General features: G+C 47.6%; 2 protein-coding genes across 5 annotated transcripts; one reads left to right on the top strand and one right to left on the bottom strand.

The window, feature by feature from the left end:
* The first annotated feature begins 152 nt into the window (after positions 1–152).
* LOC125225247 lies at positions 153–5,367 on the top strand. Its single transcript, XM_048128857.1, has 4 exons — positions 153–262; positions 1,284–2,026; positions 2,061–5,252; positions 5,324–5,367. Exons 1-4 carry the CDS (start codon positions 153–155, stop codon positions 5,365–5,367), a joined length of 4,089 nt encoding a protein of 1,362 aa, XP_047984814.1.
* LOC125225133 (double-stranded RNA-binding protein Staufen homolog 2) lies at positions 5,228–26,482 on the bottom strand. 4 transcript variants are annotated; one of them, XM_048128705.1, is made up of 17 exons: positions 26,326–26,482; positions 26,082–26,236; positions 19,685–19,835; positions 17,309–17,420; positions 16,943–17,008; positions 16,827–16,897; positions 15,003–15,104; positions 14,667–14,790; positions 13,755–13,962; positions 12,288–12,445; positions 11,401–11,531; positions 10,709–10,906; positions 10,100–10,328; positions 9,579–9,700; positions 9,226–9,319; positions 6,196–6,311; positions 5,228–5,548 (listed from the first exon to the last, which is right to left on the bottom strand). In XM_048128705.1, the coding sequence occupies exons 2-17, from the start codon at positions 26,222–26,224 to the stop codon at positions 5,369–5,371; spliced, it is 2,205 nt and encodes a 734-aa protein (XP_047984662.1). In that variant the 5' UTR covers positions 26,225–26,236; positions 26,326–26,482; the 3' UTR covers positions 5,228–5,368. The 4 variants fall into 4 exon arrangements, with proteins under 4 accessions (XP_047984662.1, XP_047984660.1, XP_047984661.1 ...); XM_048128703.1 differs by having other exon boundaries at positions 16,827–17,008; XM_048128704.1 differs by having other exon boundaries at positions 16,827–17,008; positions 26,100–26,236.
* Between the last annotated feature and the right edge of the window lie 1,453 nt (positions 26,483–27,935).

Raw genomic sequence — 27,935 nt, 5'->3', positions numbered from 1 at the left:
CTAGAATTACACATTTCATAGCTTAGGGTCGCGGGAGACGTGAAACGCTCACTCACTAGAGTGGTTTAAAATCGAGGCCACAAGTTAATCGCCGCACTCGTCGGCGAGGACTGCGGCGATTACTGCTACAACTAGGACACCATGGCCGCATGATGCACCGAGCGGAGCGCGCGGGCCGTCTGGCGGCCGAGCCCGACACGCTCCACAACTCTCTTTTGGTTCGGCTCCACAGCCTCAGTTTCGTTACAATATTCGTTCCTAAGTAATTTTATTAATATTTTACGTCTTGATTACTACCTAGTATAAATCAACTATACTTTATAAACCAATTTATATAAGTGGCGGGTATATAATTATTATCAATTGAAACTATAAAACAATATCATCGAGACGCGTAGCCGTGTAAACGGAACAGTGGTCGATAACAAAATGTATAACATAAACGAACGGTATATAAAATCGTACGGCTAGTTTGTGAGCGGCGATCGTAAGCGTTCGAGAACAATTAAACTTAAAATGGCCCTCCTGGGACCGTAACGTATAACAAAAATATACAAAATTAAAACTAAAATAATAGGAAAACGCGATTTCGTTTCAGAAAACTAGCCTGTTGCAAAACCCGAGATCAACGAAAAAGTGACAGTGAATATATCATAGCTAGAAATATGTGATTAATATATTTTATATATCGCTGAAGTCGTCCCGAACTTTTTATTTCGCGCTGTGAAATATTCACGACAATATTGCAAATAATCGAGAGGAGAACACGAACTAGTCGGGTTGTGTCGCCCGGGCTCACTCGGCCACGCCGTTGCTGAGCGCCTTGCTCCCGGGCAGGCTGGTTGTCCTGGAACAAAAACGAAGCAAAAATAAACTTGCAGTCATAACAGAAACGAGCGACGCTTTATTGTTATCTATCTAATCGAGTCCTATGACCATAGTTTGTATAGTATGTATTATGTATAAACTCTCCGTTTTACAAAAAATTAAACAAATATGACACAGAGTAGTACAAACGCGAATTTGCCCCTTTAAGGGATTTCTTCCAGCTAACTTTTGAGAGAGTCATGTGTTCGTCGCTGTGGTCGAATATGAAGATAAATAGATAAAACATCCAGTTTAGGTAGGTTTGTCACCGCGACCTCGGATTGGATCTGTGATGATATTTGTAGGCAGTGACACACTGAGCGGGCTGGGGCGCGTCGAGCCCCATAAGCGCGAGCGCGCGCACTGCTCGTGCGAGTGCTGCGTGGACGTGACTCACTGAGCGGGCTGGTGGGGAGCGGGCGCGGGCGCGTCGAGCCCCATGAGCGCGAGCGCGCGCAGGGCGGCGCGGGCGCACTGCTCGTGCGAGTGCTGCGTGGACGTGACTCACTGAGCGGGCTGGTGGGGAGCGGGCGCGGGCGCGTCGAGCCCCATGAGCGCGAGCGCGCGCAGGGCGGCGCGGGCGCACTGCTCGTGCGAGTGCTGCGTGGACGTGACTCACTGAGCGGGCTGGTGGGGAGCGGGCGCGGGCGCGTCGAGCCCCATGAGCGCGAGCGCGCGCAGGGCGGCGCGGGCGCACTGCTCGTGCGAGTGCTGCGTGGACGTGACTCACTGAGCGGGCTGGTGGGGAGCGGGCGCGGGCGCGTCGAGCCCCATGAGCGCGAGCGCGCGCAGGGCGGCGCGGGCGCACTGCTCGTGCGAGTGCTGCGTGGACGTGACTCACTGAGCGGGCTGGTGGGGAGCGGGCGCGGGCGCGTCGAGCCCCATGAGCGCGAGCGCGCGCAGGGCGGCGCGGGCGCACTGCTCGTGCGAGTGCTGCGTGGACGTGACTCACTGAGCGGGCTGGTGGGGAGCGGGCGCGGGCGCGTCGAGCCCCATGAGCGCGAGCGCGCGCAGGGCGGCGCGGGCGCACTGCTCGTGCGAGTGCTGCGTGGACGTGACTCACTGAGCGGGCTGGTGGGGAGCGGGCGCGGGCGCGTCGAGCCCCATGAGCGCGAGCGCGCGCAGGGCGGCGCGGGCGCACTGCTCGTGCGAGTGCTGCGTGGACGTGACTCACTGAGCGGGCTGGTGGGGAGCGGGCGCGGGCGCGTCGAGCCCCATGGAGCGCGAGCGCGCGCAGGGCGGCGCGGGCGCACTGCTCGTGCGAGTGCTGCGTGGACGTGACTCACTGAGCGGGCTGGTGGGGAGCGGGCGCGGGCGCGTCGAGCCCCATGAGCGCGAGCGCGCGCAGGGCGGCGCGGGCGCACTGCTCGTGCGAGTGCTGCGTGGACGTGACTCACTGAGCGGGCTGGTGGGGAGCGGGCGCGGGCGCGTCGAGCCCCATGAGCGCGAGCGCGCGCAGGGCGGCGCGGGCGCACTGCTCGTGCGAGTGCTGCGTGGACGTGACTCACTGAGCGGGCTGGTGGGGAGCGGGCGCGGGCGCGTCGAGCCCCATGAGCGCGAGCGCGCGCAGGGCGGCGCGGGCGCACTGCTCGTGCGAGTGCTGCGTGGACGTGACTCACTGAGCGGGCTGGTGGGGAGCGGGCGCGGGCGCGTCGAGCCCCATGAGCGCGAGCGCGCGCAGGGCGGCGCGGGCGCACTGCTCGTGCGAGTGCTGCGTGGACGTGACTCACTGAGCGGGCTGGTGGGGAGCGGGCGCGGGCGCGTCGAGCCCCATGAGCGCGAGCGCGCGCAGGGCGGCGCGGGCGCACTGCTCGTGCGAGTGCTGCGTGGACGTGACTCACTGAGCGGGCTGGTGGGGAGCGGGCGCGGGCGCGTCGAGCCCCATGAGCGCGAGCGCGCGCAGGGCGGCGCGGGCGCACTGCTCGTGCGAGTGCTGCGTGGACGTGACTCACTGAGCGGGCTGGTGGGGAGCGGGCGCGGGCGCGTCGAGCCCCATGAGCGCGAGCGCGCGCAGGGCGGCGCGGGCGCACTGCTCGTGCGAGTGCTGCGTGGACGTGACTCACTGAGCGGGCTGGTGGGGAGCGGGCGCGGGCGCGTCGAGCCCCATGAGCGCGAGCGCGCGCAGGGCGGCGCGGGCGCACTGCTCGTGCGAGTGCTGCGTGGACGTGACTCACTGAGCGGGCTGGTGGGGAGCGGGCGCGGGCGCGTCGAGCCCCATGAGCGCGAGCGCGCGCAGGGCGGCGCGGGCGCACTGCTCGTGCGAGTGCTGCGTGGACGTGACTCACTGAGCGGGCTGGTGGGGAGCGGGCGCGGGCGCGTCGAGCCCCATGAGCGCGAGCGCGCGCAGGGCGGCGCGGGCGCACTGCTCGTGCGAGTGCTGCGTGGACGTGACTCACTGAGCGGGCTGGTGGGGAGCGGGCGCGGGCGCGTCGAGCCCCATGAGCGCGAGCGCGCGCAGGGCGGCGCGGGCGCACTGCTCGTGCGAGTGCTGCGTGGACGTGACTCACTGAGCGGGCTGGTGGGGAGCGGGCGCGGGCGCGTCGAGCCCCATGAGCGCGAGCGCGCGCAGGGCGGCGCGGGCGCACTGCTCGTGCGAGTGCTGCGTGGACGTGACTCACTGAGCGGGCTGGTGGGGAGCGGGCGCGGGCGCGTCGAGCCCCATGAGCGCGAGCGCGCGCAGGGCGGCGCGGGCGCACTGCTCGTGCGAGTGCTGCGTGGACGTGACTCACTGAGCGGGCTGGTGGGGAGCGGGCGCGGGCGCGTCGAGCCCCATGAGCGCGAGCGCGCGCAGGGCGGCGCGGGCGCACTGCTCGTGCGAGTGCTGCGTGGACGTGACTCACTGAGCGGGCTGGTGGGGAGCGGGCGCGGGCGCGTCGAGCCCCATGAGCGCGAGCGCGCGCAGGGCGGCGCGGGCGCACTGCTCGTGCGAGTGCTGCGTGGACGTGACTCACTGAGCGGGCTGGTGGGGAGCGGGCGCGGGCGCGTCGAGCCCCATGAGCGCGAGCGCGCGCAGGGCGGCGCGGGCGCACTGCTCGTGCGAGTGCTGCGTGGACGTGACTCACTGAGCGGGCTGGTGGGGAGCGGGCGCGGGCGCGTCGAGCCCCATGAGCGCGAGCGCGCGCAGGGCGGCGCGGGCGCACTGCTCGTGCGAGTGCTGCGTGGACGTGACTCACTGAGCGGGCTGGTGGGGAGCGGGCGCGGGCGCGTCGAGCCCCATGAGCGCGAGCGCGCGCAGGGCGGCGCGGGCGCACTGCTCGTGCGAGTGCTGCGTGGACGTGACTCACTGAGCGGGCTGGTGGGGAGCGGGCGCGGGCGCGTCGAGCCCCATGAGCGCGAGCGCGCGCAGGGCGGCGCGGGCGCACTGCTCGTGCGAGTGCTGCGTGGACGTGACTCACTGAGCGGGCTGGTGGGGAGCGGGCGCGGGCGCGTCGAGCCCCATGAGCGCGAGCGCGCGCAGGGCGGCGCGGGCGCACTGCTCGTGCGAGTGCTGCGTGGACGTGACTCACTGAGCGGGCTGGTGGGGAGCGGGCGCGGGCGCGTCGAGCCCCATGAGCGCGAGCGCGCGCAGGGCGGCGCGGGCGCACTGCTCGTGCGAGTGCTGCGTGGACGTGACTCACTGAGCGGGCTGGTGGGGAGCGGGCGCGGGCGCGTCGAGCCCCATGAGCGCGAGCGCGCGCAGGGCGGCGCGGGCGCACTGCTCGTGCGAGTGCTGCGTGGACGTGACTCACTGAGCGGGCTGGTGGGGAGCGGGCGCGGGCGCGTCGAGCCCCATGAGCGCGAGCGCGCGCAGGGCGGCGCGGGCGCACTGCTCGTGCGAGTGCTGCGTGGACGTGACTCACTGAGCGGGCTGGTGGGGAGCGGGCGCGGGCGCGTCGAGCCCCATGAGCGCGAGCGCGCGCAGGGCGGCGCGGGCGCACTGCTCGTGCGAGTGCTGCGTGGACGTGACTCACTGAGCGGGCTGGTGGGGAGCGGGCGCGGGCGCGTCGAGCCCCATGAGCGCGAGCGCGCGCAGGGCGGCGCGGGCGCACTGCTCGTGCGAGTGCTGCGTGGACGTGACTCACTGAGCGGGCTGGTGGGGAGCGGGCGCGGGCGCGTCGAGCCCCATGAGCGCGAGCGCGCGCAGGGCGGCGCGGGCGCACTGCTCGTGCGAGTGCTGCGTGGACGTGACTCACTGAGCGGGCTGGTGGGGAGCGGGCGCGGGCGCGTCGAGCCCCATGAGCGCGAGCGCGCGCAGGGCGGCGCGGGCGCACTGCTCGTGCGAGTGCTGCGTGGACGTGACTCACTGAGCGGGCTGGTGGGGAGCGGGCGCGGGCGCGTCGAGCCCCATGAGCGCGAGCGCGCGCAGGGCGGCGCGGGCGCACTGCTCGTGCGAGTGCTGCGTGGACGTGACTCACTGAGCGGGCTGGTGGGGAGCGGGCGCGGGCGCGTCGAGCCCCATGAGCGCGAGCGCGCGCAGGGCGGCGCGGGCGCACTGCTCGTGCGAGTGCTGCGTGGACGTGACTCACTGAGCGGGCTGGTGGGGAGCGGGCGCGGGCGCGTCGAGCCCCATGAGCGCGAGCGCGCGCAGGGCGGCGCGGGCGCACTGCTCGTGCGAGTGCTGCGTGGACGGCCCGCCGCCGTGGCACATCACCGGCGGCTCCGTCGACAGCGACACCAGCGACAGGTACTCGCCGTGGTTGCGCTGCGACAATTAACATACATTTTAATGGGACCGATTCACGACAGGTTACAAAATCAACCGAAATAACTTAATTGTAAGAAATAAAACGTAAATCGTTGTGAAACCATACAATTTAAGTAGGATATATGTCATAGTTAAAAGAAGAGCATTTATCCTTGTACATAAATAGTGTTAATACATTTTTAACACTCTACCAAATTCAAATGTTAATACAAGAATCTCCATAAGTCGACACCTAATGGGTTATGTCGGTATAAAATACCTTAAACGTATCGAAAATAGTGGGATGTCCTCGTACACACTATTTTGAACAGATGAGGGCAGCTATCTTGCCGAAAAAAAAATTGAACCGTGCGCGCACGAGTATGAACGTTTTCTGCGAGAGGCAATTGTCACGTGAGGCTGTTCGGCCAGTGTGAACCCAGCCTGTTTAAGTAGAAACACAATGATTTATAAGGCCGCTAAAAATATCGCCACAACAAAGTCAAACAGACGGGCTTAACATTTGGAATCTCGAAAGCAGAAAGCCACTATAATTTTGGTGATAAATGTGGCGTGGCGATTTGAATAAAAATGTTTGTTATTATTCGCAACAATACACTGCGTTATTTATTATACAATGATAGGAGTTTTAAAGTGGAAGGTACCTTGGGGAAATCGGAGAACTGCACAGTAAAGCCTAGTAGCTGCGATAGATACATGAGCTGCTCTTTCGCTCCTGGACTGCTGTTGCTCGTACCAGTGGCACCAGTTTCACTTACACCTGGAACGAATTACAATAAAATTACTGTGTTATTTGTTATAAAATGTAATGTTACCCATTTTTATAAGTGCCACGTTTGATAAAATAGGAACACCTGAACATTACTAATGATCTTTATTATCAACTACATTGTAGTGTGCACTGTACGTTACACACACCTTCACGTAATCTCTCTATATATTCCGTAGGTTAAGGATCATATATCAGTAATATATCATACATTCAACCAACAAGTTGTTTCCATCAACGCTCCTCCTTTACATGGCGATCCTGCCAGTGCGGCCTTGTGCTGCACTGGCAGCGCGCTGCGCTTGCCAGTCAAGGTTGTGAAGTGAAATAAATATAAGTAAAACATTTCGGACATTAATAAATTTGCGCGTAAGTGACACTGTGTGGAGCCAAAAAAAAAATGAACAGTTTTGTCAGGACTTGGAAAGTGAAATAACAGTGAAGGTCATAAATTTTACAACAGCGGACACTCGAAACGTATATAAAAAGTGATTTTAAAATGGACTAAATTTCATCATTTTCATCTTGAATTAAAATTTAAATACCAACTGCCGAGAGCAAAGTTTTTAAGAATATGGGGCAGCAGGGAGTTGTTGGTGTCCTTGGTCGAGCATGGCGTCTGGAGGTCCAAGGACAGCAGCAGATGAAAGTGAAGGTTGTTGTGGTTGTGATAAAATAAAAGTGAATGTGCGGTTTGCAAAAGTGTACACGAATTATTATACAAACTTTTTTTTCGTTCTTAGTGAAGTAGCCTTTATTTTTCGTTTAGTTTATTAAGTTAATTTACTTATATAATGTTATAAATGCCGTTTGATGAAAAAAAAAACTTATAAGGTTAAAAAATTGGTCTTTAATCTGTGACGAGAAAAAAAAAAGTTGTTATGACTACACCAGTTAATTTTATTGCATAAAAACGCTGATTCATTTTATTCATTTCTTATTGTTTTCTAACATACATTTGATAATTTCATATTAAGTACTACATTTCATATAATATTTACTCAGCATACTTTTATACCTAGCAAATATGGCACATGACGGCGGCGCGTGTACTCCTTATAGGGATTGGCATGTGTCGTCTGTTATTTCATCTCCAATTTCACAGTTCGTGCACTCATTAGATCACTTGAATATTATAACTTCACTTTAAATACTTATTTCGACTTTTACCTTATAATATTAAAAGTACATCGAAGGTTACCAAATTTTAACCATATATCTACTTGTATTATGTAACTAATTTGATTTCTAGATTTGTAACGTTACTTTTATTAGATATTTTATTTTTAATGATGACGAAGTAAAATTGTATCGGACGAGACTTTCTATTAATTCATGGATCTGACTTATTTAATAAACAAAGGAATGGAGAAGTATAGTAATAACAGATATGACTTTTTAAATAAATAATGGTACTTATTGTAAATGACAATACTTTTGAAGGTAAGGTTTGTTTTTGTAAAGTTTTATAGTTTGATTTAAAGGAATGTACTTAGGTTTCGTAAATTGATTGGTCATCGAATGCTTGTGGAAAAGTTCAGTGAGGCAATGAATGTGAAAGAAGTGAAATGATTGTAGACAGAATTGATTTATGGGAAAATTTAAACACGTAAGTTTTTCGAAGGACTCTTGGCCTGATCAACTGAGGGTTGCCGGATTTCCTACATGTTAAAGTTTTCATGGAGTGTGAGATTAGTGATTGCATTTTTGAGTGTTGTTTTATTTTGTGAAAGATGAGTGAAAGTAATTAATTGATAACAAATATAATTATGTGACTATCGCAAATCGTTGGCCCAAGAGGCAGCGATTAGCAAGGGTACGCCAGGGTACAAGACAGGTAGGGAATCCTTGGAGATCTGATCATGATTCGGTCGAGTACCAATCGTGAAGACTCCTTGGACACATGGAAGGTTATTATGTAAGGAAGTGTTAAAAGAACTGCCTGTATGAGAAATATATAGTATGTGTGCGCGCTTAAAAAAAAATCCTTGTACCCTAAGCAAATAAAAAAAAAATATTGTAAGGTCGGCCGACCACGTGTGTAAAAGCGTTGCGTACCCTTGGTCTTACCTTGATCTTATATAAATAATTATTGAGTCTTGATGTTTGTGAAAGATATAAATAAATAATAAGGAATGACGTCATAATGAAATAAATGTACTATGTACTTAAATAATTAAAAAAGAAGCTTGCAAGTGCCTAATTAATAATGTATTAATGCAAATGATAAATGACAGGTACCTAATGATAATGACTAATGAAAATACAGTGACCCTTAAAAGGACGCATAGACCGTACGGTAGTGTATTGACGAGTACACTACGAATATGAAAGAAAGTAATAGGTACTTATTATGTTTTTTTTTTTTATTTAATTCACTGTGCACTGTACGTTACACACACCTTCACGTAATCTCTCTATATATTCCGTAGGTTAAGGATCATATATCAGTAATATATCATACATTCAACCAACAAGTTGTTTCCATCAACGCTCCTCCTTTACAACATACTATAAATTAAAATAACTATCCGCTTTGTCAGTTTATTCATATAAAAATACAAGTAAATCTCGCCTTAATGGTAACCGACAAAGTGGGACGTTTTACTAAACACACTCATATATCTTTAACAATTTAAGTTTTTCATACGATGTGAACAACTTAGGGCGCCCGACAACTGGCGCAGTTACACGGGACGCATGAGCAGGTTAACGAAAAATAATATTGAGCAGAGTACACGTCAGTGTCGGTCGTATAACGCGGCCTACGCTGGCGGAAGTAGAGAATACTCACAAGTGGCGACGTCTATAGACGTGCATCTGAAGAAGTTGACTAAATTTTGTGGTATTTGAAATGATGCATCTACAATTTATCCAAATAAAAAGCAGTAAACAAGATGAGTACCATTGGTGGGCTGCGGCGAGCGGTAGTCCATCAGCAGCACGCCCGGCACCGGCTGCCGCGCGTCGCCTGCGCCCGCGCCGGCTCCAGGAGACTCCTGTAACCGACATCACATTACCGGGCATACAGACCGAGTGCATACATTACTCATTCATATAAACGAAATAAGGTTTCTACAAACTTGTCGACGTGCAATCTGCTCTAGCCGACCAAAAATCGCTTACCGCGCTGTCGTCACTAAACGCATGTTCATACTAACGAGCGATTTTTGGTCGGCGAAAGCCCATTCCGCGTCGATGTGTTTGGGGAAACCCTATATGAATGATATGTTGAAAATATTTTGAAATTCAACTCACTTTTCGTTTGGCATCGCCATTCGTACAATTCACGTCGGTGGCACCATTTGTATTCGCGTCTGTTAGCGTCGAACTCGTCACACCCTCAGCTCCGCCATTCATTTCCATCGCCAACAAGACATCTGAAATGTAAATATAATAACGTTATGAAAAAAAAAAAAACTCAAAATAAGCTAATTATCGTAATTGCGGTTTAGTACCGTTTGGTAGCCAAAATATCGTAACCGGCTACAAACCGGGAATCTCGATTCCCATTTTGTAGCCGGTTACGTATTCGGCCAGAGTAGTACCGTTCGGTAATTAAGTTTTGTAACTGTCGGGTACAATGCGGACGCGCCTCGGCCGAGGCAGGTCGCTCGGCCGAGCGAAACGCGTGTGCGGCTCGACCGAGACAAGTCTACTACACTAAACGTTTGCCGCACGAGCACATCGCCTCGCGACGTGCCGTGCCTCGCTCAGTGGACCGGGCTATTAACGGATGACACCTAAAGGGAAACCTGAAGTGAGCGTATTGTACTGACTGTGTGCGGCGCGGCGCTTGGCGGTCTTCTTGTTGGGGCCGAGGCCGGTGGCCTTGTGCGGCGGCGCGTCGCACTGCACGAGGAACTCGCGGCGGCGCGCGGCGCCGCGCTCCTCCAGCACCACGTACTGCGGCGAGCGCGCGCGCGCCACGTGCCGCGCCTGCGCCAGCAGCGAGATCGGGTTGTCCGCGCCGCCCCCGCCCGTTTCAGCCGCTGCGCCTAACCCTTCCTGAAAAACAGAAACGAATCATAATTAATAGCGACTCTAACGCCGCATCCCGTACGGCGTACGCGTAGTCGCGCGTCACTTCGACACTTTGCCGTTACCCTTACCTCCTTCATCTGAATTTAAATATCCGAACGGGCTTTAAATATCTATATACCTTGATGAAGTTCGACGGCTTCTTCTTAGCTGGGTGCGGTTGTAGAACGGACGGAACGGACGAGAAGGAGTGACTCTTGTGTGCGTGCGCGCAGCGGAGCGGGCGCCCGGCGACGCCCGACATAGGCTCGGCCGCGCCCCGTTTTGGCTTTGACACCTTCTTGCGATTGTCCTCGCCTTTTGTTTTCATCTCGCCCACTGTGACGGATACTTAATCAAAATAGTACCTTGATAAGATTCCTTGGCTTCTTTTTAGCAGGCGGCGGTCGTCGACGCTCTTGTGTGCGTGCGCGCAGCAAAGCAGGTGGCCAGCGACGCCGCATCTCGTCCAACATACGCTCGGCCGCGCGCCGCTTTGACACCTTCTTGCCGTTGCCCTCGCCTTCTGTTTCCATCTCGCCCACTGTGCACACTGTGATGAATACCTGAACAAACAAAGGATATTTTTATGAAAAAATACATTAATTACTATACTGACCAAACGAATGTGGCATTATTTTATGTGAATTGACTTATCTATCTATATATATCTAATATCTCAGCAACGGAGCACACCCTGAGAGCTTATAAGCGTTCGTGTGATTTCAAAGTGGAACGTGCATGGTCCCTGTGCCTCGAGCGAGCGAAAGAAAGATCACAGAATGTATGCAACTCTTTCAGACGAATCGAAATATAGTCATAGAAAAATTAACTGTATTTTTATAAAGTACTATTTAGAACTGTTAACGCCAATAAGCAGTATATTATTGTCTTGCGCTACGCCCTACAGTAAAATTATTCGTCTGCTGTCTAATTTGACAAAACTTCTACAATCAATCAAATAAATCTTGCGTAAGTTATGAACTAGGCAAACTAGTGCAATAAATATATGCGTATGCTAAATGAAATCCAATCAAAATAAATATGAAGTATTACACACCCTCATATGTGGTGGTCCTCGTTCTGACTTCACTGTGAACTGGACTGTGAGATTCCGCTTCAAGGCTAGCTCGTGCACTAATGACACCGGCGACTTCACTTCAGAGTTCATGATATCTGACGCTGCGTCACCTGAAAAGTGTTAAATATAGAAATGTAACTAGATACAATATTGCTGACGATTTATGGTGTAAAACTGGAGCGACACTGTTTTTTGCGGCTGAATGGAATGCAAGACTAACATGGTTTATCACAGGCATGGACAAGAGATTTGCAGAAAACGTATTGAAACGTTTCGATATCAATTTTGCCTCATTTAAGTGAGAACGACGACCTAGGTCTCGTGACAAAATTCGCGACTTTCTGCAACACGTCTGATGTTTTGGGAGCTACTAGGTTTTGATGACAAGAGAAATTTAGAATAGTTTTTTTGTAAGTTAACAAGCTCGGGCGGTTTAGCTAAACTTGCGTTTTTTATTTGTAGGTAAGATAAGACACTACACACACGCGACACGCTAGCCTAATCGATGACACGTTTTTGTCACATTTATTGACAAGGACTAAGATTGAAAGTGGTATCTTCAGAGACACTGTCGGGTACTGGTACTTTTACCTTACTTGAAGTCGCGCTAAACGTATGGACTCGCTCGTGAGGAGGCGTCGTGTTAAACCGCCTGGATGAATTCTCATTATACGATGTGATGATGTAAAATGATGTGAGCGTATAGAAGGTTCATTACTTTAATGTTCACAAAATGCCGCTATTCTATATTCTTACTCACATTAACAAACGGACCGCACGTGAGCAGCCGATATCGAGTTGTAATGCGGCAGCGCGGAGTGTATTCTGTACGTCCGGGGTATGCCGTGATGTAACAAGTGACGTACCGTTCCCGTTGGCGTGCGCGGCCGGTTGCGCGGGCGGCGCGGGCTCGCTGCGGTCGGCGAGGGGCGCGGGCGCGGGCGCGGGGCGCAGGTCGTGCAGCGCGCGCGCCGCCGCGTCGTGCCGCGCGGCTTGCGGCGTCGAGCCCTCGCCCAGCCACGCCCTGTCACACACCACCGAATCATAAGGCGCTTTCATTGCTACTCTCGAACCGACCGAATCACGACCCACCATGACCCCATTTTGCCAAACCGTCATAACGTAAGTAGATCGAAATTCGCTTGTAGATAGGGTTTCCTCGGTGACGAACTTGTTATCGTTTTGTTAGACACTGACGTGTGTAGTGACAGAGATAGACCTTACAGGATTGAAAAATTCAAACGAATTATCTGCCGAGTGGATCATGAATTCAGGATTCAGTCGGTTCGATAGTACCACCACGAACTAACACACATTATAATAAGTTAAATTTTCTTTCAATTGGAACTCGACTCGTATTAACCCGTTTGCTATCAGGCTAAGAATTTCGCCACATCCTGTGGGTGTCGTAAAAGTCGACTGAAGGATATAGGTTAAATTGTGAAGTAGACGAGAGGCTGGAATGTCACATTTTCATTTTCTTTCCCCTTTACCGAGAGAGGCACAGAAACCTACTGCCTGTGCTCTACCTACGTGCCTCAGCAATTCCCGAAAAGTTTGTACATTTGGATCACGTCTCTGATTTTGATAAAAATTGGTAGGATGATAGAGTCCATGATGCTGAACATGATCCACTAGGTTTCCCAAAATGTCCCAAGCAGTTTGTATGAAACTTTCCTTTTTTGTTACCGAAAATGTATAGAAATCTGGTAACAAAAAAGGAAGGTTTCATACAAACTACCTGGGACATTTTGGGAAACCTAGTGGATCTTGCTCAGAATCATGGACTCTATCAGCCTACCAATTTTTATCAAAATCGGAGACGTGATCCAAATGTACAAACTTTTCGGGAATTACTCGCCTACGCTTTTATGGGATACGGGCACGAGCATTTACCTAGATCGTAAACTATTTTAACAGAACGAGGGCCACTCTTGCCACACGAAAAACAGGTGAAGAAGTTCGTCACCTTTCTTTTTCTCCCGTGGATGTCATAAAATCTATTGTAGGATATAGGTTCTGTTGGACAGACAAATACCTCAACCGAGTAAGTAGGATTCTATTCACTTCACACACATTCAATATTAAACAAAAAATGGCGCACTACGTCAGAAACCGGTTCACCCGCAGGTTCTCCGGCATCTGAGCAAAGTTCGCGAGTATCCATCAGGCGGGTTCTTGGTTGCGAAAGTGTCACACATAACAAGTAATTAATACGTTATTTTTAAATAGATTTCAATCGGAACAGAGATAAATTCTAAAATCATTTTTTAACAAAGCATACTTATCTGTATTTTCTACGCATAACAGGTTTTTATCTTAAATAAAGTTACCTGTCTCCGACGGTGACCCTCACGCGGTAGAGCAGGCCCGGGCTCACCATGCGCTGGTACACGCTGGGCACGAAGGGCGGCACGCGGTAGGCGGGCGGGCGGCTGCGCGCGCGCACCGGCGCCGCCACGGCCGGGATGGACGTGTAGATCGCCGGCTGGCACAACTTCATCGCGAGGGCGTTCAGCTCTACTGTCGGCATTACTGCACCTGTACACGACCAAAGGAAAATCGATTATTCCTCTGATGTGTCATAACCAGAGATCGGACTACTGGGCGTCATTCTAACGACTTAAGATTCATTATTCCAAAAACTTCATACGAACTGTCCGATCTCTGGTCATAACAAATAACACACATACGATCACGCCTGTATCCTATAAAGGGGTACGCAGAGCACATGAACTACTCAAGTTTCAGTGCCACTTTTGTCAAAAAGGGGTTGAAAGAAAACGAAATTGTGACATTGCAGTGACAGGTTGCCAACCTCTCCCCTACGTCACAATTTAAGTTTAACCCATATCTCACAGTCGATTTTTACGACACGGGAAGAAACGCGGTGGTGAAATTCTTAACCCGTCACCACACGGGCAAATAACATTGTCTTCAAATAAACTGGACTATGCTGCCCTCCTAAGCTGAAAAGCGCTATTTCAAACAAAAATCCATAGCCAACTTATACTTAAGTATCTATAGCTGACAGTTCGATTATAGGACAGTATGTATATTGATAAGCAATTAATTTGATGACTTGTTTTCGCTGTCCAATAGGAAAGACATAAACGCGCTACTATTTCATGGTATAATTATTCATCAAACGCAAGAGCGACTAATTTATCTTCGCTCGAAACACATCTGCACGAGATGTGTAGGTAGGTATCTCCTGTTTATCGAAGAAGTGATGGTATTCGTACCAGAGTGTCGGTGATGCGGCAGGGGCGCGTGCGCGGGCGGCGCGCGCGGCGGCGGCGGCGGGAAGTGCGTGGCCGACAGCGCCGCGCTGGCCGCAGAATGTTGTGCTCGTTTTATCGAAGAACCCTGCGCATAGAGGCGAAGTTTAATTTATTAACACCTTAAAAATACATTATTAATTTATACGTAACGGAAAAGAGGACTATTCTCTATGATACATACTGCACACGCATCGTAGTAGCGATATTTCGCTACCAATTAGGGTCCATAAGCACTGCACTACGTACTATGCATGCTTGCGGCACAAAAACTGCTTATATGCTTTATAAGGAACTTACCTCAGCTGTGTATTCTTCAGTATCACCCAATCGGAGTGTTACTGTGAATACTTTTTTGTGAGCTGGTCCTGTTTCTGATGTGAGGCGGTATTGGTGTTTTATCTGAAACAATTCACGTTCATTAGTATTAATTTTAAAAACTCTCGGTCACAAACTATAAAATTTTAAAGGCTGAACTACCCCAAGGATAGTATGCATGATCGCGTACCTTGTTGTACCTGGCCAGCTCGTTGACCAGGCACATGGGGGTCTTCTCTTTACTGTTGGCCGCGGCGGGCGGCGGCAGTGTGTCACGTACCTTGTTGTACCTGGCCAGCTCGTTGACCAGGCACATGGGGGTCTTCTCTTTACTGTTGGCCGCGGCGGGCGGCGGCAGTGTGTCACGTACCTTGTTGTACCTGGCCAGCTCGTTGACCAGGCACATGGGGGTCTTCTCTTTACTGTTGGCCGCGGCGGGCGCCGGCAGTGTGTCACGTACCTTGTTGTACCTGGCCAGCTCGTTGACCAGGCACATGGGGGTCTTCTCTTTACTGTTGGCCGCGGCGGGCGCCGGCAGTGTGTCACGTACCTTGTTGTACCTGGCCAGCTCGTTGACCAGGCACATGGGGGTCTTCTCTTTACTGTTGGCCGCGGCGGGCGCCGGCAGTGTGTCACGTACCTTGTTGTACCTGGCCAGCTCGTTGACCAGGCACATGGGGGTCTTCTCTTTACTGTTGGCCGCGGCGGGCGGCGGCAGTGTGTCACGTACCTTGTTGTACCTGGCCAGCTCGTTGACCAGGCACATGGGGTCTTCTCTTTACTGTTGGCCGCGGCGGGCGGCGGCAGTGTGTCACGTACCTTGTTGTACCTGGCCAGCTCGTTGACCAGGCACATGGGGGTCTTCTCTTTACTGTTGGCCGCGGCGGGCGCCGGCAGTGTGTCACGTACCTTGTTGTACCTGGCCAGCTCGTTGACCAGGCACATGGGGGTCTTCTCTTTACTGTTGGCCGCGGCGGGCGCCGGCAGTGTGTCACGTACCTTGTTGTACCTGGCCAGCTCGTTGACCAGGCACATGGGGGTCTTCTCTTTACTGTTGGCTGCGGCGGGCGCCGGCAGTGTGTCACGTACCTTGTTGTACCTGGCCAGCTCGTTGACCAGGCACATGGGGTCTTCTCTTTACTGTTGGCGCGGCGGGCGCCGGCAGTGTGTCACGTACCTTGTTGTACCTGGCCAGCTCGTTGACCAGGCACATGGGGGTCTTCTCTTTACTGTTGGCCGCGGCGGGCGGCGGCAGTGTGTCACGTACCTTGTTGTACCTGGCCAGCTCGTTGACCAGGCACATGGGGGTCTTCTCTTTACTGTTGGCCGCGGCGGGCGCCGGCAGTGTGTCACGTACCTTGTTGTACCTGGCCAGCTCGTTGACCAGGCACATGGGGGTCTTCTCTTTACTGTTGGCCGCGGCGGGCGCCGGCAGTGTGTCACGTACCTTGTTGTACCTGGCCAGCTCGTTGACCAGGCACATGGGGGTCTTCTCTTTACTGTTGGCCGCGGCGGGCGGCGGCAGTGTGTCACGTACCTTGTTGTACCTGGCCAGCTCGTTGACCAGGCACATGGGGGTCTTCTCTTTACTGTTGGCGCGGCGGGCGCCGGCAGTGTGTCACGTACCTTGTTGTACCTGGCCAGCTCGTTGACCAGGCACATGGGGGTCTTCTCTTTACTGTTGGCCGCGGCGGGCGCCGGCAGTGTGTCACGTACCTTGTTGTACCTGGCCAGCTCGTTGACCAGGCACATGGGGGTCTTCTCTTTACTGTTGGCCGCGGCGGGCGCCGGCAGTGTGTCACGTACCTTGTTGTACCTGGCCAGCTCGTTGACCAGGCACATGGGGGTCTTCTCTTTACTGTTGGCCGCGGCGGGCGGCGGGCGCGCCTCGTCGCCCGCCGCCCGCGCGTCGCCGGCGGGCGCGGCGCTCTCCTCCGCGGGCTCCACCGTCGTCGGCGCCGGCTCTTTCGTGACGGCTGGTGTCGCTGCTAAAAACGGAAGACGATCTTATTGAAACACAAATCGAATCCCACTAAATTATCTAACACGCTATACCTACCCCTACAGTCGACGATACGCGGCCGGAGACATTAGCGAGGGTTGGAAAAACGCCCGTGATTTTGAAAACGTAAAGCTGTTTCGTAATTTTTTTCATTCGTAGACCTTTATTCGATATAAACGATAAAAAATGCCTTAACGATTTCGATACTCCGTGAACGAACATTTTAGACTCGTATTGGATCGTAATTCACTGTTTTATTTTTAAAAAGACTGAGTTGTGGACTGACCGGGGACGGGGAGCGGCGCGGGCGGCTGCAGCGGTGGGTGCGCGTAGGCCGGCACGACGCCCGCCGGCCCGTAGCCCACGCCGTACCCGCGGCGCATCTGCTTCATTGGTTGCTGTAACATTCAACGCTGTCTCAGTTTTCATGGAACAGCCGGGTCCACACAGAGCGAGGCTCGTTGCGAGGATATTGCCCCGCGCGGCGCAAGCCCAGGCTAGTCGCTCGGCCAAGCAGAAAGCGCCGGCTTCCACGGCCGAGGCACGTCTACATAGCACGACAGCCGCGCGAGGCAATTGCGACGTGCCTGGCTTTGTGTGGACCTGGCTGCCGCTGAAAAGTGCTTGATATCGCCAAACAGCCGAGTACCTACCCTTCACTAAGTTCAAGTTCACGTTCGCGCGCGCAAGACATCTATAGACGTCTTTCTGTTTTGTCCAACGCACCGCGACTAAACGAATTAATTTCATTATTTATTTTCACACTATCAAAATTAAGAAGTGCAGAACTCAAGCGAGCCGCCGAGGTTAGTCAAATAAAATTTTAAGATAAAATTGTTTAAATAACAATACATATTAAAAATCAATATCTGGGCGACCGAGCTTCGCTCGGTTCTATTTTAATATATCTTGTCTTTAGATAAAAAAAAACTCTTATAAATACAAAAACAAAAAAAAAAGACAAAAAACAAAAACTTCATTTCTGGCCGGGATTCGAAACCCTGACACCTACGATCTATCTGCGTACATTAGACCGACCTCGTACGACTGAGCTAAGCGGAATCGATGCGCGCGCGGCGAAATTAAGGACCATATTTTACGTTCACAAACGCGAAAGAAAAACTCATGAAAACTCGAAAATTCGCGTTTTCCGGGATCTAAGGCTACGCTAGATCGATTTTTCACCCCCGAAAACCCCCACATAACAAATTTCAGCGAAATCGTTAGAGCGGTTTCCGAGATCGTCGGTATATATAAATAAATAAATAAATAAATAAATAAATATACAAGAATTGCTCGTTTAATAGTATAAGATTGTCATCTCGCTTACTATTCTTCAGACAACTGATATAATCAGACGTAGGAACAATTTTATCACAATCAATTTGCAAATTCCGATGGTCGATATTACCCTTCTTCGTTTCTGAATACCTCTCACGATTATGCCACATTCACCGCTACCACGCCGAAAAACATGTTGCAATAAACTTTATATCAGTGACAGTGGTCACTTTTGAGGGGAGCAAATGTTCGCTTATCCATTCATGAAGGTCATTCACCCGAGATTCACAATGACACATTTATTATACTTATAGTTAAGAGACTTCTATATATCGAGTTACGGAAGAACTGGGGACTTAAGATAGGCCCATAAATTACGCTACTGATACAATTTTTGGGAGGAATATTAATATGAGATTAACTGCATCAAAATACTCCACACGAAAGAAAATCAAATCAAGATAAAAACAGGTGATCTAATAGATTGTCAACAGCCGCAGTCATCTATGACAAACATATTGAAAACAGAGGGCTTGTAGTTAGAATCTTCAATTTTGCACTTTTCATCATCTTGCATTTTTTATTTTTACTGTCTTAATTTATCTCGAATTAACAAAATTATGTAATGTCTATGTTGATAACTCAGAAACGTAGTAATTTTCGTCATCTTAACCCGTATTTTCTGTAATTGCACAATATGAGAACATGCAGTGGTTTTTACACCCTATAATAACTCATACTCAATAACTCTATAAATTCCATAGTCATAAAGCACCCTTCTCACGTAGTCTCACGGGTCCATTGTCTCTGGCCGGGAGACAGCAGACCAGTATAAACTTGATCACTGAACAACGGGACCGTTTTGTCTCTTAAAAGGGTAAGGTCAGTTGTAGATTGCAGATTTTATGTTAAATATATGTCAGTGATGACCAAAGAATGTTTAAAGATTTACTTACACACACTAGTAGAATTTCATTTGCGTAATGTTTAAAAATACAGAAGATTTTGTTTAATACATTCACATAAATGTACATATTGTATTATAAAGCCAAGCCAAATTTACTCTTTAAAATGTAGTGGCTATAATGGCTCTGAGAGCTGTTATGCAAAAATTAAAGACTTCGTTCTTCATCATTATTACACTCAAGTCATGATGAACATAAGCGCCATATACGACAAGCACCGATTACAATATTGAATCATATAATCTGGTCACACAATACCACTAAAATCGGTTGAGAATTACGACTTGGTTTTCTATACATGCATTTTGTATGTCCAAAAAGGAAACAAAATATCGCTCTGGCGGTCTAGCACAGTTCTAGCATGGTTACGCGACAGGTCGGGTCACCAGGTCAATAAACAGTAAAGGTGAACTCACCGGCGGCATAGAGTGGTGCTGCTGCGGATGGTGCGGCATAGCCCGGATGGGGTGCGGGGGGCGCTGCGCGGGCGCGTGGTGCGGCGGCACCATGGCGCCCATGCCCAGCCCGTGCCCGCCCATGCCGCCGCCCGACGGGCCAAGCGGCACCCTGCAACCACACCTATAGTTACATGCTGTCCTGGTACCACTGAGGAAGCTCTGGTCTCTAGACTCTAGTTCTGTGGCGGTCATTAATCTATGTAATGTACGGAATTCAGGACCAGCGGCACCCTGCAACTAACACATGCACCCAAAGGCATATACTGCCCTATTACTATTGCGCTCAATATACGATAATTCGAGCCTAGCGGCACCCCCTGTAACTATATCTACTCTACAGTCACAGGCTGCCCTGATACTATTGAAGAAGCATTCGGTTTCCAGTTGTGTGGGGGTAGCTAATATACGTACGGAATTCGGGCCTAGCAGCACCCTGTAACCTGTAACCACACCTACATGCTGTCCTGCTTACTATTAAGGAAGAGTTGGTCTCAGATTGTCGTCGCGGGGATCACTAATATCAGTTAGACGAAAACGAAGTTTTACTGTGAATTAGGGCTGATTTAGACGGTACGAGATCTAGCATGCGTATTTCATTAGGTCCCCATTTAAAAGGCGCGCGAAGTCGTATGTGATTTTAGTTAAAGTTAGGTCGGCTGAATTGAATGTAAGCTCAATAGTTCGCAACGTATTAAATCGCATGCGAGTTCGTGATAGCTTGTTTCATAAAGAATCACGAGCAGATACAAAAGTTACCCGAGTAATGGAATCAAATATCACATACGTAGCGTAACGCGACAACAGAAGACCAAGACTTCGCTATACAAAATTACTAAAATTCTACTGAAAGTGCATATGGGATATTGTATGAAACCATCAGCATCTCGTGGGTGAATCCACATAAAAGCAACTTCATTGAGTGTTTATTTGAACTAAACCTGCAAATGAAAGGATCTATGCATACATCGGGAAAGTAACACTTATTACACGACTGCCCCAAAAAAAGAGTTTTCTCAAACATGCAATGAAATATTGTCTTTACGTTCCTTAAAATGGGCTGGGAACATTGAGTAATTATTACTTCGTATAGAGGAGCTATAGCAAACAACGAACGTGTCACAGCCTGTAAGCTGAAGGCGGGGCGAGGGGGCGGGGTGTGAACCAATGGCCTGCTTCCGTAACGTCGCAAGCGCTACGATTTTACTCGGCGCTTACGACCTTTCGGTCGCGATGATGAGCCCTGCATAGAGTGCATAGATTAGAAGTCGTAGTATAGAAGCGACATGGGTTTACATGGGCACTTTTTTAAATTTATGACTCTCAATTAGCGTGAGTTGTTAACAAAAAACATAAATAGCTGTTAGTTTTGTAACGACAATCAAGCTTGAAATCTGTATTTAAAACTAAACTTTTTTCACGTTCTGAATTTAGATTATAGCTTAGTATAATTTACATAATTAAAACAAAAACGATGTTTTTATTGAAATTCCATGCTTAAAATTATCGTTGCAAAACTGACAGCGATTTAACTTTTTCTTAACAACTCTGTGAGTCCCAATTTTTTTAAATGCCCACATAGAAAGCTGCATACGGACTGAGCGTACATGTGTACACGTAGCCGCAACTGGATATTAGTTATTTATGTGACATTTGCATAATGGCAGGCATTAAAACATGAGTGTTGTTTTTGTTGTGTTAATAAGATAACATGAGTGTTTTAATGCCTAATTATGTATAGTCGCATACATAACTTTATCTGCATCCATGTATGTATTGGGCGCGGGTTTATCGTCCCATAGAAAATTTGGATTTCGCGCGTTTTATACTCTCATAATTTGCTTGACCGTCTACCTACCCAAATTCATTCAGGCAGGTTAGGTACTGCACTTACATTTACAGACTCACATGAAATTCGACACGCGTATTGAGAGTCTTATAACATATTCTCAATACGCGTGTCGAATTTATATAATTGACCGAAATGTCGGAAAACTGTGCAATTTTCACAATAATAATTAAATAACCTTTTTTGCGTCGATAAATATATATAATTTAATGTATGATAGGAAACTTGAACTTGCGATATTGTCACGTCTGCTTTTGTTGCATTTTTTACTCTTTGGTTTCAACGAAACATGGCCGCCGCGACATGGCGCTTTGGCATGAGTTTATATTGATACATTTTTTAAAAAGTAAGCGTGTTTAAACAAAAATGCAGTAAACCTACGTATGAAAAGTCACTCCTTGGCTTTTGTTAGATTTTCCTGAGCAGTTTGTACAGTACCTCACTACACATGACGGCATTATTTAGACGAAATATTTATCATTGCGATACGTCAATCTACCACAGCCGTTCGGCACAGACTAAGCGCGTTTGTGCTGATCAGCTCTAAGTGTTGTTACACAAAATCAAGTTGAGGTGCCCTCTCTAGTTAACATAATTACTCAAAGGCTGGGAAGTATCGCTTTTTGGGCGCAACAACTCGAGAGGACTGTAAAGGGATTTCATATTATTTTTTAGGCCTAGGCCTGCAAAGCTACTTTTTTTGATAAAATATTGTCCTTTAGAGCATTTTTTATTTATTTCATTGTATGTTTGAGAAAAGCACTATACATGCCTCGGCGGGAAAACGGATTCCCGGCCTCGTATCCCTATCCGGCCTCGCTCGCACGCTCGCTCGGCCGTATATACCCACTTGGCCGGAAATCCTCATTTTCCCGGCCTCTGATGTAATGTACTATTATTGTTTTTTAGAGATAGATTATCACTTGAACTTGCATCATGATTTAATGGAACATGCCATAAAATAAAATCGTGACTCTTGCCCCGGATTGACCCTCGTGGCGTTGCATACATGGTTGCGATTGATGCCGTGTAAAAGAACTGCATTGTGGAGTTGTTGTTCTGTCATTTCATTACTATATAAGGTGCTTTAAAAATTATAGTGTAAAGTAATAGCCTAAAAATGAAGTGCTAACACTACGGCGCTAGTTGCGTGTAACTTCTAACAGTTCTAATAATCACGCATTTACACTAATAACGCAGACACTTAAGAAAAACAATGTAACAAGTACTGATTTGTACACATGAAAGATGTTTGCCTTTTGTATATTACCGAACTCGTCAATCCCTTTTAAAGCCAGTATTTTTAAACAGCATGATGTCACCAATCCTATTGTTTTATTCACTTAAAACTCTTTAATCACTTTAGGCACAGTTACAGCACCGTGTGAGCTCGCAGAGGTCTGCACAGCCAGAGACAGTTGTCCCAACTGGCGAGCTATTCAATGCACGTGATATATTAGTCTACCCGAAGAAAGCTGGGCCACATTCATCACGGGCCGCGGATCAATAGAGTCGTCGTCATATGTTCCATTGTAGGCCCATTCATGACCAGTTTCAGTATAAAGGCCGCCGCAAGAGACCCTCGATGCATCAACAAATTACACAGCATTTGCATATCAATGCAGTCTCCACTCTATTTAGTTAAACATACCTATATTGTTGCTGTGAAACAGTGTCAATGTTGAGTTAACATTCAATCCGGTATTAAGTGTGAATGTCTTTCTTTCAAAATTTATAGAACAATTCTAATATTGATTATTATAATTAAAAGAAAGCTCTATCATGCTACATACATATTTAGCGTAGGAAAAAATATGAAAAACGAGCATGACAAATGATTAAATTAGGTATGTGCATATTTAGGAATTTGTAACATGCAAGTTTCCAAAGGCTTGAATTACGGTCGCATCGCACGTAATGGATGTCTCAAACTAAAGACACAAGAAGAACAAGGGTTAATATAGAGAGATTGCAACTTGTACTGCACGTTCGGCAACCGCAAAGTCAGCGCGTTTCACTCGACATACAATTCCTTTACAAGTAGCAGTTGGATTACAGTTTGTTTACATGGGTCTTAAGATGAAGAGGAAGATAAGCTTCAGTTGTTTGGTTGGTCATAAAAAAATAATGAAATACTAGCAGTAGCATAAGATACCAAGTTTTATACCAGTTGTACTGTTGTCTACAGTAGGTATAACATCCTGAGTACTAACGTCACTATGAGAAGTAAAAGTTCTGTGACGTCATAATAACGCTCGGAATACCGACTATGCTCGTAGTGTGTTGCTTTATACTATATGATAAACTGAATATTGCGTTCCGCGTTTATCGTAAAATCTGGTACATGTATTTTGAATTTCAAGTGAGTGTAGGTCAAAAACTATGCAATAAATACTACTACTACTACTACTAATAATACTATGCAATAATGCAGAATAAGTGTCAGAAATTTTACTAAATCTACAAAATTGTGAGGGAAACCTCTGAACTTAAAGGACTTAAGTCTTATATAAGTATAAGGGACTAGGTGCAATTATAGCAACTGCCAGGATTGTTCTCAGCACTTCACCATTGGCGATCAGGCACAATGTGAAGGTCACCACTTTTGTCATCACAATGATCAGTGCGCAAGGAAAAGCATCATTGAACAATTTGATAGTTGCCATTTTAAATTATTATAAAATAATAGAGCAAGAGCCCAGAGCTGCCAGACCTTCCTAGTTTTAACAAGGATGAAACTTTGGGATAGTGTACAGTTTGTATCAACATTTAATGTTTGCATTTAGCTAGTTCAGCCTGTCGGCCATTTTTTTGCTAAAAAGTTTTTAAAAAAAACACAAACTTTCCTTAACTTCTTATTATGTGTCAGAGAATATTGATTGATAATTTCATATATAATTGATTGATATTGAACTTTTACCATACGCTTGAAAGTCTCTTTATCCTGATTTCTCAAGCTACATTCATTTGCGCCAGAGGACTAATTTCTGGGTTGTACGAGTACTAAGGTTGTTCCGGTCCATTCCTTTCTTTATATTGTTCCACCAAGTGACAGGTGGCTTGCCTCTTCCGTTGGTAGAGTTTGGTATGTTGAGTACTTTCTTAACCATATCAATCAATCAATCAATCAATTATTTATTCGTGATAACTACAAAAAATACACAAGTATGAAAACAGAAACAGCAAATAAAAGAAAATAAATTAATACATGTAACTCATATATATGACTCAGTTAGGGTTTATCTAACCCAAGGGTCAGTGCTGGTCTTCAGTCGGGACCATCTTGTTGGTCACGACCACAGCTGTACGACGCGGCCCTGTGACATACTGAATGCAGCGCAATAGATAAAATATAGTGCACATAAGCATATAGTGGTTTTCACGCCTTTGTAAGTGGCCATACCAACGTAAGCAAACTTCCTTCACTACCTTTAAGGAACCTCGTAATGTACTTGTTGCGGACTTTGTCTAAACGCGTCACTCCACCAGCCTACCTCAACATCTTCATTTCGTTTGTGTGCAGTTGTTGTTAATGGAGTTTTTTCGTGCTTCAACACTCTGCTCCGTATTTAAAGGCTGGTCGCACCAGTGTTTTATATACTTTTCTTGATCTTAACTGGCATTTTGGGAACACACAGAACACCTGTTACTGACCACTGTTTGAGCCAAGCAGTATTTATTAGAATTAGATGGTTCTCTATATCTTTATCAACATTGGCATCACACAATTTAACACCATTATTTTTTGAATTTTTTTACTTTTCAGGATTTTTTTGACTGTATTAAACATAATACAAGTTTTACACAAAACATAAGTTTAAAAAACATAATTGTAACCTCAACTTATTCATGTTTTTAATTTATATGCAATAAATTACAGAGTTGTAACAAAGTAAGACAGATAATTTAACCGTATAAAGAAACATAACCAGCACAGCTTAATGAAGCTAGTTTTAAGAAACTCAAGGAATACACTTTATGTAAGTGCACAAAATATAATTCCTGGAATATCAGTGCATTTACCTTGTCTAAAAAGTATCTCATCATCATCAAACATAACCTAAATAGCTGCCAATTTGGCAACGGCTCAGGCCAAAACCAACACAAACAATCTCATACCTTGAATATTAAGGATTTGTGATTTATCCCCCTGGGCTACTTATTTATAAGCTTTTGAAGATTTATTAATAGATCAGCTTTTCATAATAACCCTAATCCTATAAGAGTTTAAGCTAATCTTTACACAAAATATAATTAAAGTCAAGACAGTATTCACTTAGAAATATATCCCTAATTGCATATTTTTATTCCCTGTCATTTTTTTGGGTACAATAGAAAACAGACGTAACAAAAGTGCCAAATAATGATCTACCTCACACACACACACACAAAATCACTAGCTTCAAAATCTATTCAGCATTCTAATCTCAAGGCAACTGAAATTATGGTTATATTTAGTGTTTTCATGTGTGGAATTGAGAGCAAATAAATGTAATAAGCGGTCATTACCTAGTTAGCGTTACGTGCCTGTTCTCTCTGTGCAATTGGTGCGGCTGCATCTGATGATGGCCGGGCATGCCCTGGTGCCCGCCCATGTGCTGCGGAGGGTGCCCCGACATCGGCTGGTGATGCATGTTCGGGTGATGCATCATCTTCGCCAAACACTACAATATAACAAACATTCAACGGTGACACCGACAAAAACATCTCAAAATCTTGCCACGAAAACAAATGTTATCTTTCAATTTCTTACCGGTAATTAGTCCCACGTACTAATTTATTCCCCAGCTATGCGTTCAGCATATATCCGCACACAAGTTACAGCAGTATTATTTATTTTTGGCAAACAGTAAAGAAAATCGTTTCGTTCAACATGCGGCCATGTTAAAAATGTTGCCATGTAAGCATGCACAGATATAACAATGATAATGGAGGTGACCTATTTATTACTTTAAAAACATATCAGACGAGAAAATATCCGATGGCACCAGAACTAACCCAAAGCACAATAAAATAGACTATTATGTTTTGGTTAAAATTACAAATATTAATTGATCGTGTTTAAAAAGTCATTTGTTCAGTTAGTACTGCTACTTGACGTAAGATGGCGCTAATCCAAAATATAACCACAGAATATATAATAGTACAAGTACAGAAGGCCCACTGCTTTGACGTTTTAAATCAGTTTTAAATGCCTACAAACTTCTTACAAAGAAACGTGCCGCACGTGAGCGGCGACGGCTATAGGGTTGGCTATGAATTAAAACGAATACTCAGATTAAATGTTACACTATTACGAGTATATTCAAATCTAGGATACTTTCTATGTATATATACAGTATTTATTTTATATTTTTGTTTAAGTTTCAACATCACAAGCGTTATTCAACTTTTCCGTGGGACTTAAATTTTTAAAGTGGAAAATGTCTGCCTTGGGTGAGACTTGAACTCACAGGCCTCACAGCAGTGGTGGAAAATTTCGCTGACTTAGTTGAAGTCTTGGTGGCTCAGTTCAGTTGGCAGTGCGCTGGAGTATCGATCCAAAGGCCGTGAGTTCAAGTCTCACCCAAGGCAGACATTTTCCACTTCTAAATTTATTAATAATTCTAAATCCATACTAATACTCTGTCTGTCTGTCTGTCTGTCTGTCTGTCTGTCTGTCTGTTACGCTTTCCCGCTTAAACCACGCAGCCGATTTTGATGAAATTTGGAACAGACAATCTTTAGACCCTGAGACAGAACATAGGCTACTTTTTATTTCGAAAAAAAGGGATGAAGGGGTTGAAAAAGAGGTTGAAAGTTTGTATGGGATTTCTTAATTTTAAAAGATAAATAACTTTATCTTTTAGCACTTGATAAGAAATCATTAAACATATATTTAAAGTCACATATAGGTCGAACGCGATTAATTAACATTATTTTTACCTTTAAAATAAACATGGTGGGAAATAAACATTAACTAAAAGCGGGTAGATTATATTTATTTGTCTACCCCGAACATTTATATAAATTAATATCGGGTAAGTAGTTTTGTGTTGTTTACATCTCCGGTGACATTTTGCTGGGACGTCAGTCTTCCGCGACCACGGCCAGTGCAACCTGGCCGAAACGTTGGGAAAAAAGGTAAAAATAATGTTAATTAATCGCGTTCGACCTGTATGTGACTTTAAATATGTGTACAAAGCGCGAGAACTTAAAGTGTTATATCATTAAACATCTTGATAAGGGATAAGGATAGGGATAGGGATAGCGATAGGGATAGCGATAGGGATAGCGATAGGGATAGGGATATCGATAGGGATAGGGATAGCGATAGGGATAGCGATAGGGATAGCGTTAGCGATAGCGATAGCGATAGCGACA

Source organism: Leguminivora glycinivorella, chromosome 4 (genome assembly GCF_023078275.1).
Source record: "Leguminivora glycinivorella isolate SPB_JAAS2020 chromosome 4, LegGlyc_1.1, whole genome shotgun sequence".
Taxonomy (NCBI): Eukaryota; Metazoa; Arthropoda; class Insecta; order Lepidoptera; family Tortricidae; genus Leguminivora; species Leguminivora glycinivorella.
Note: the sequence above shows the minus strand (reverse complement) of the source record. Positions and strands in the feature narration are given on the sequence as shown.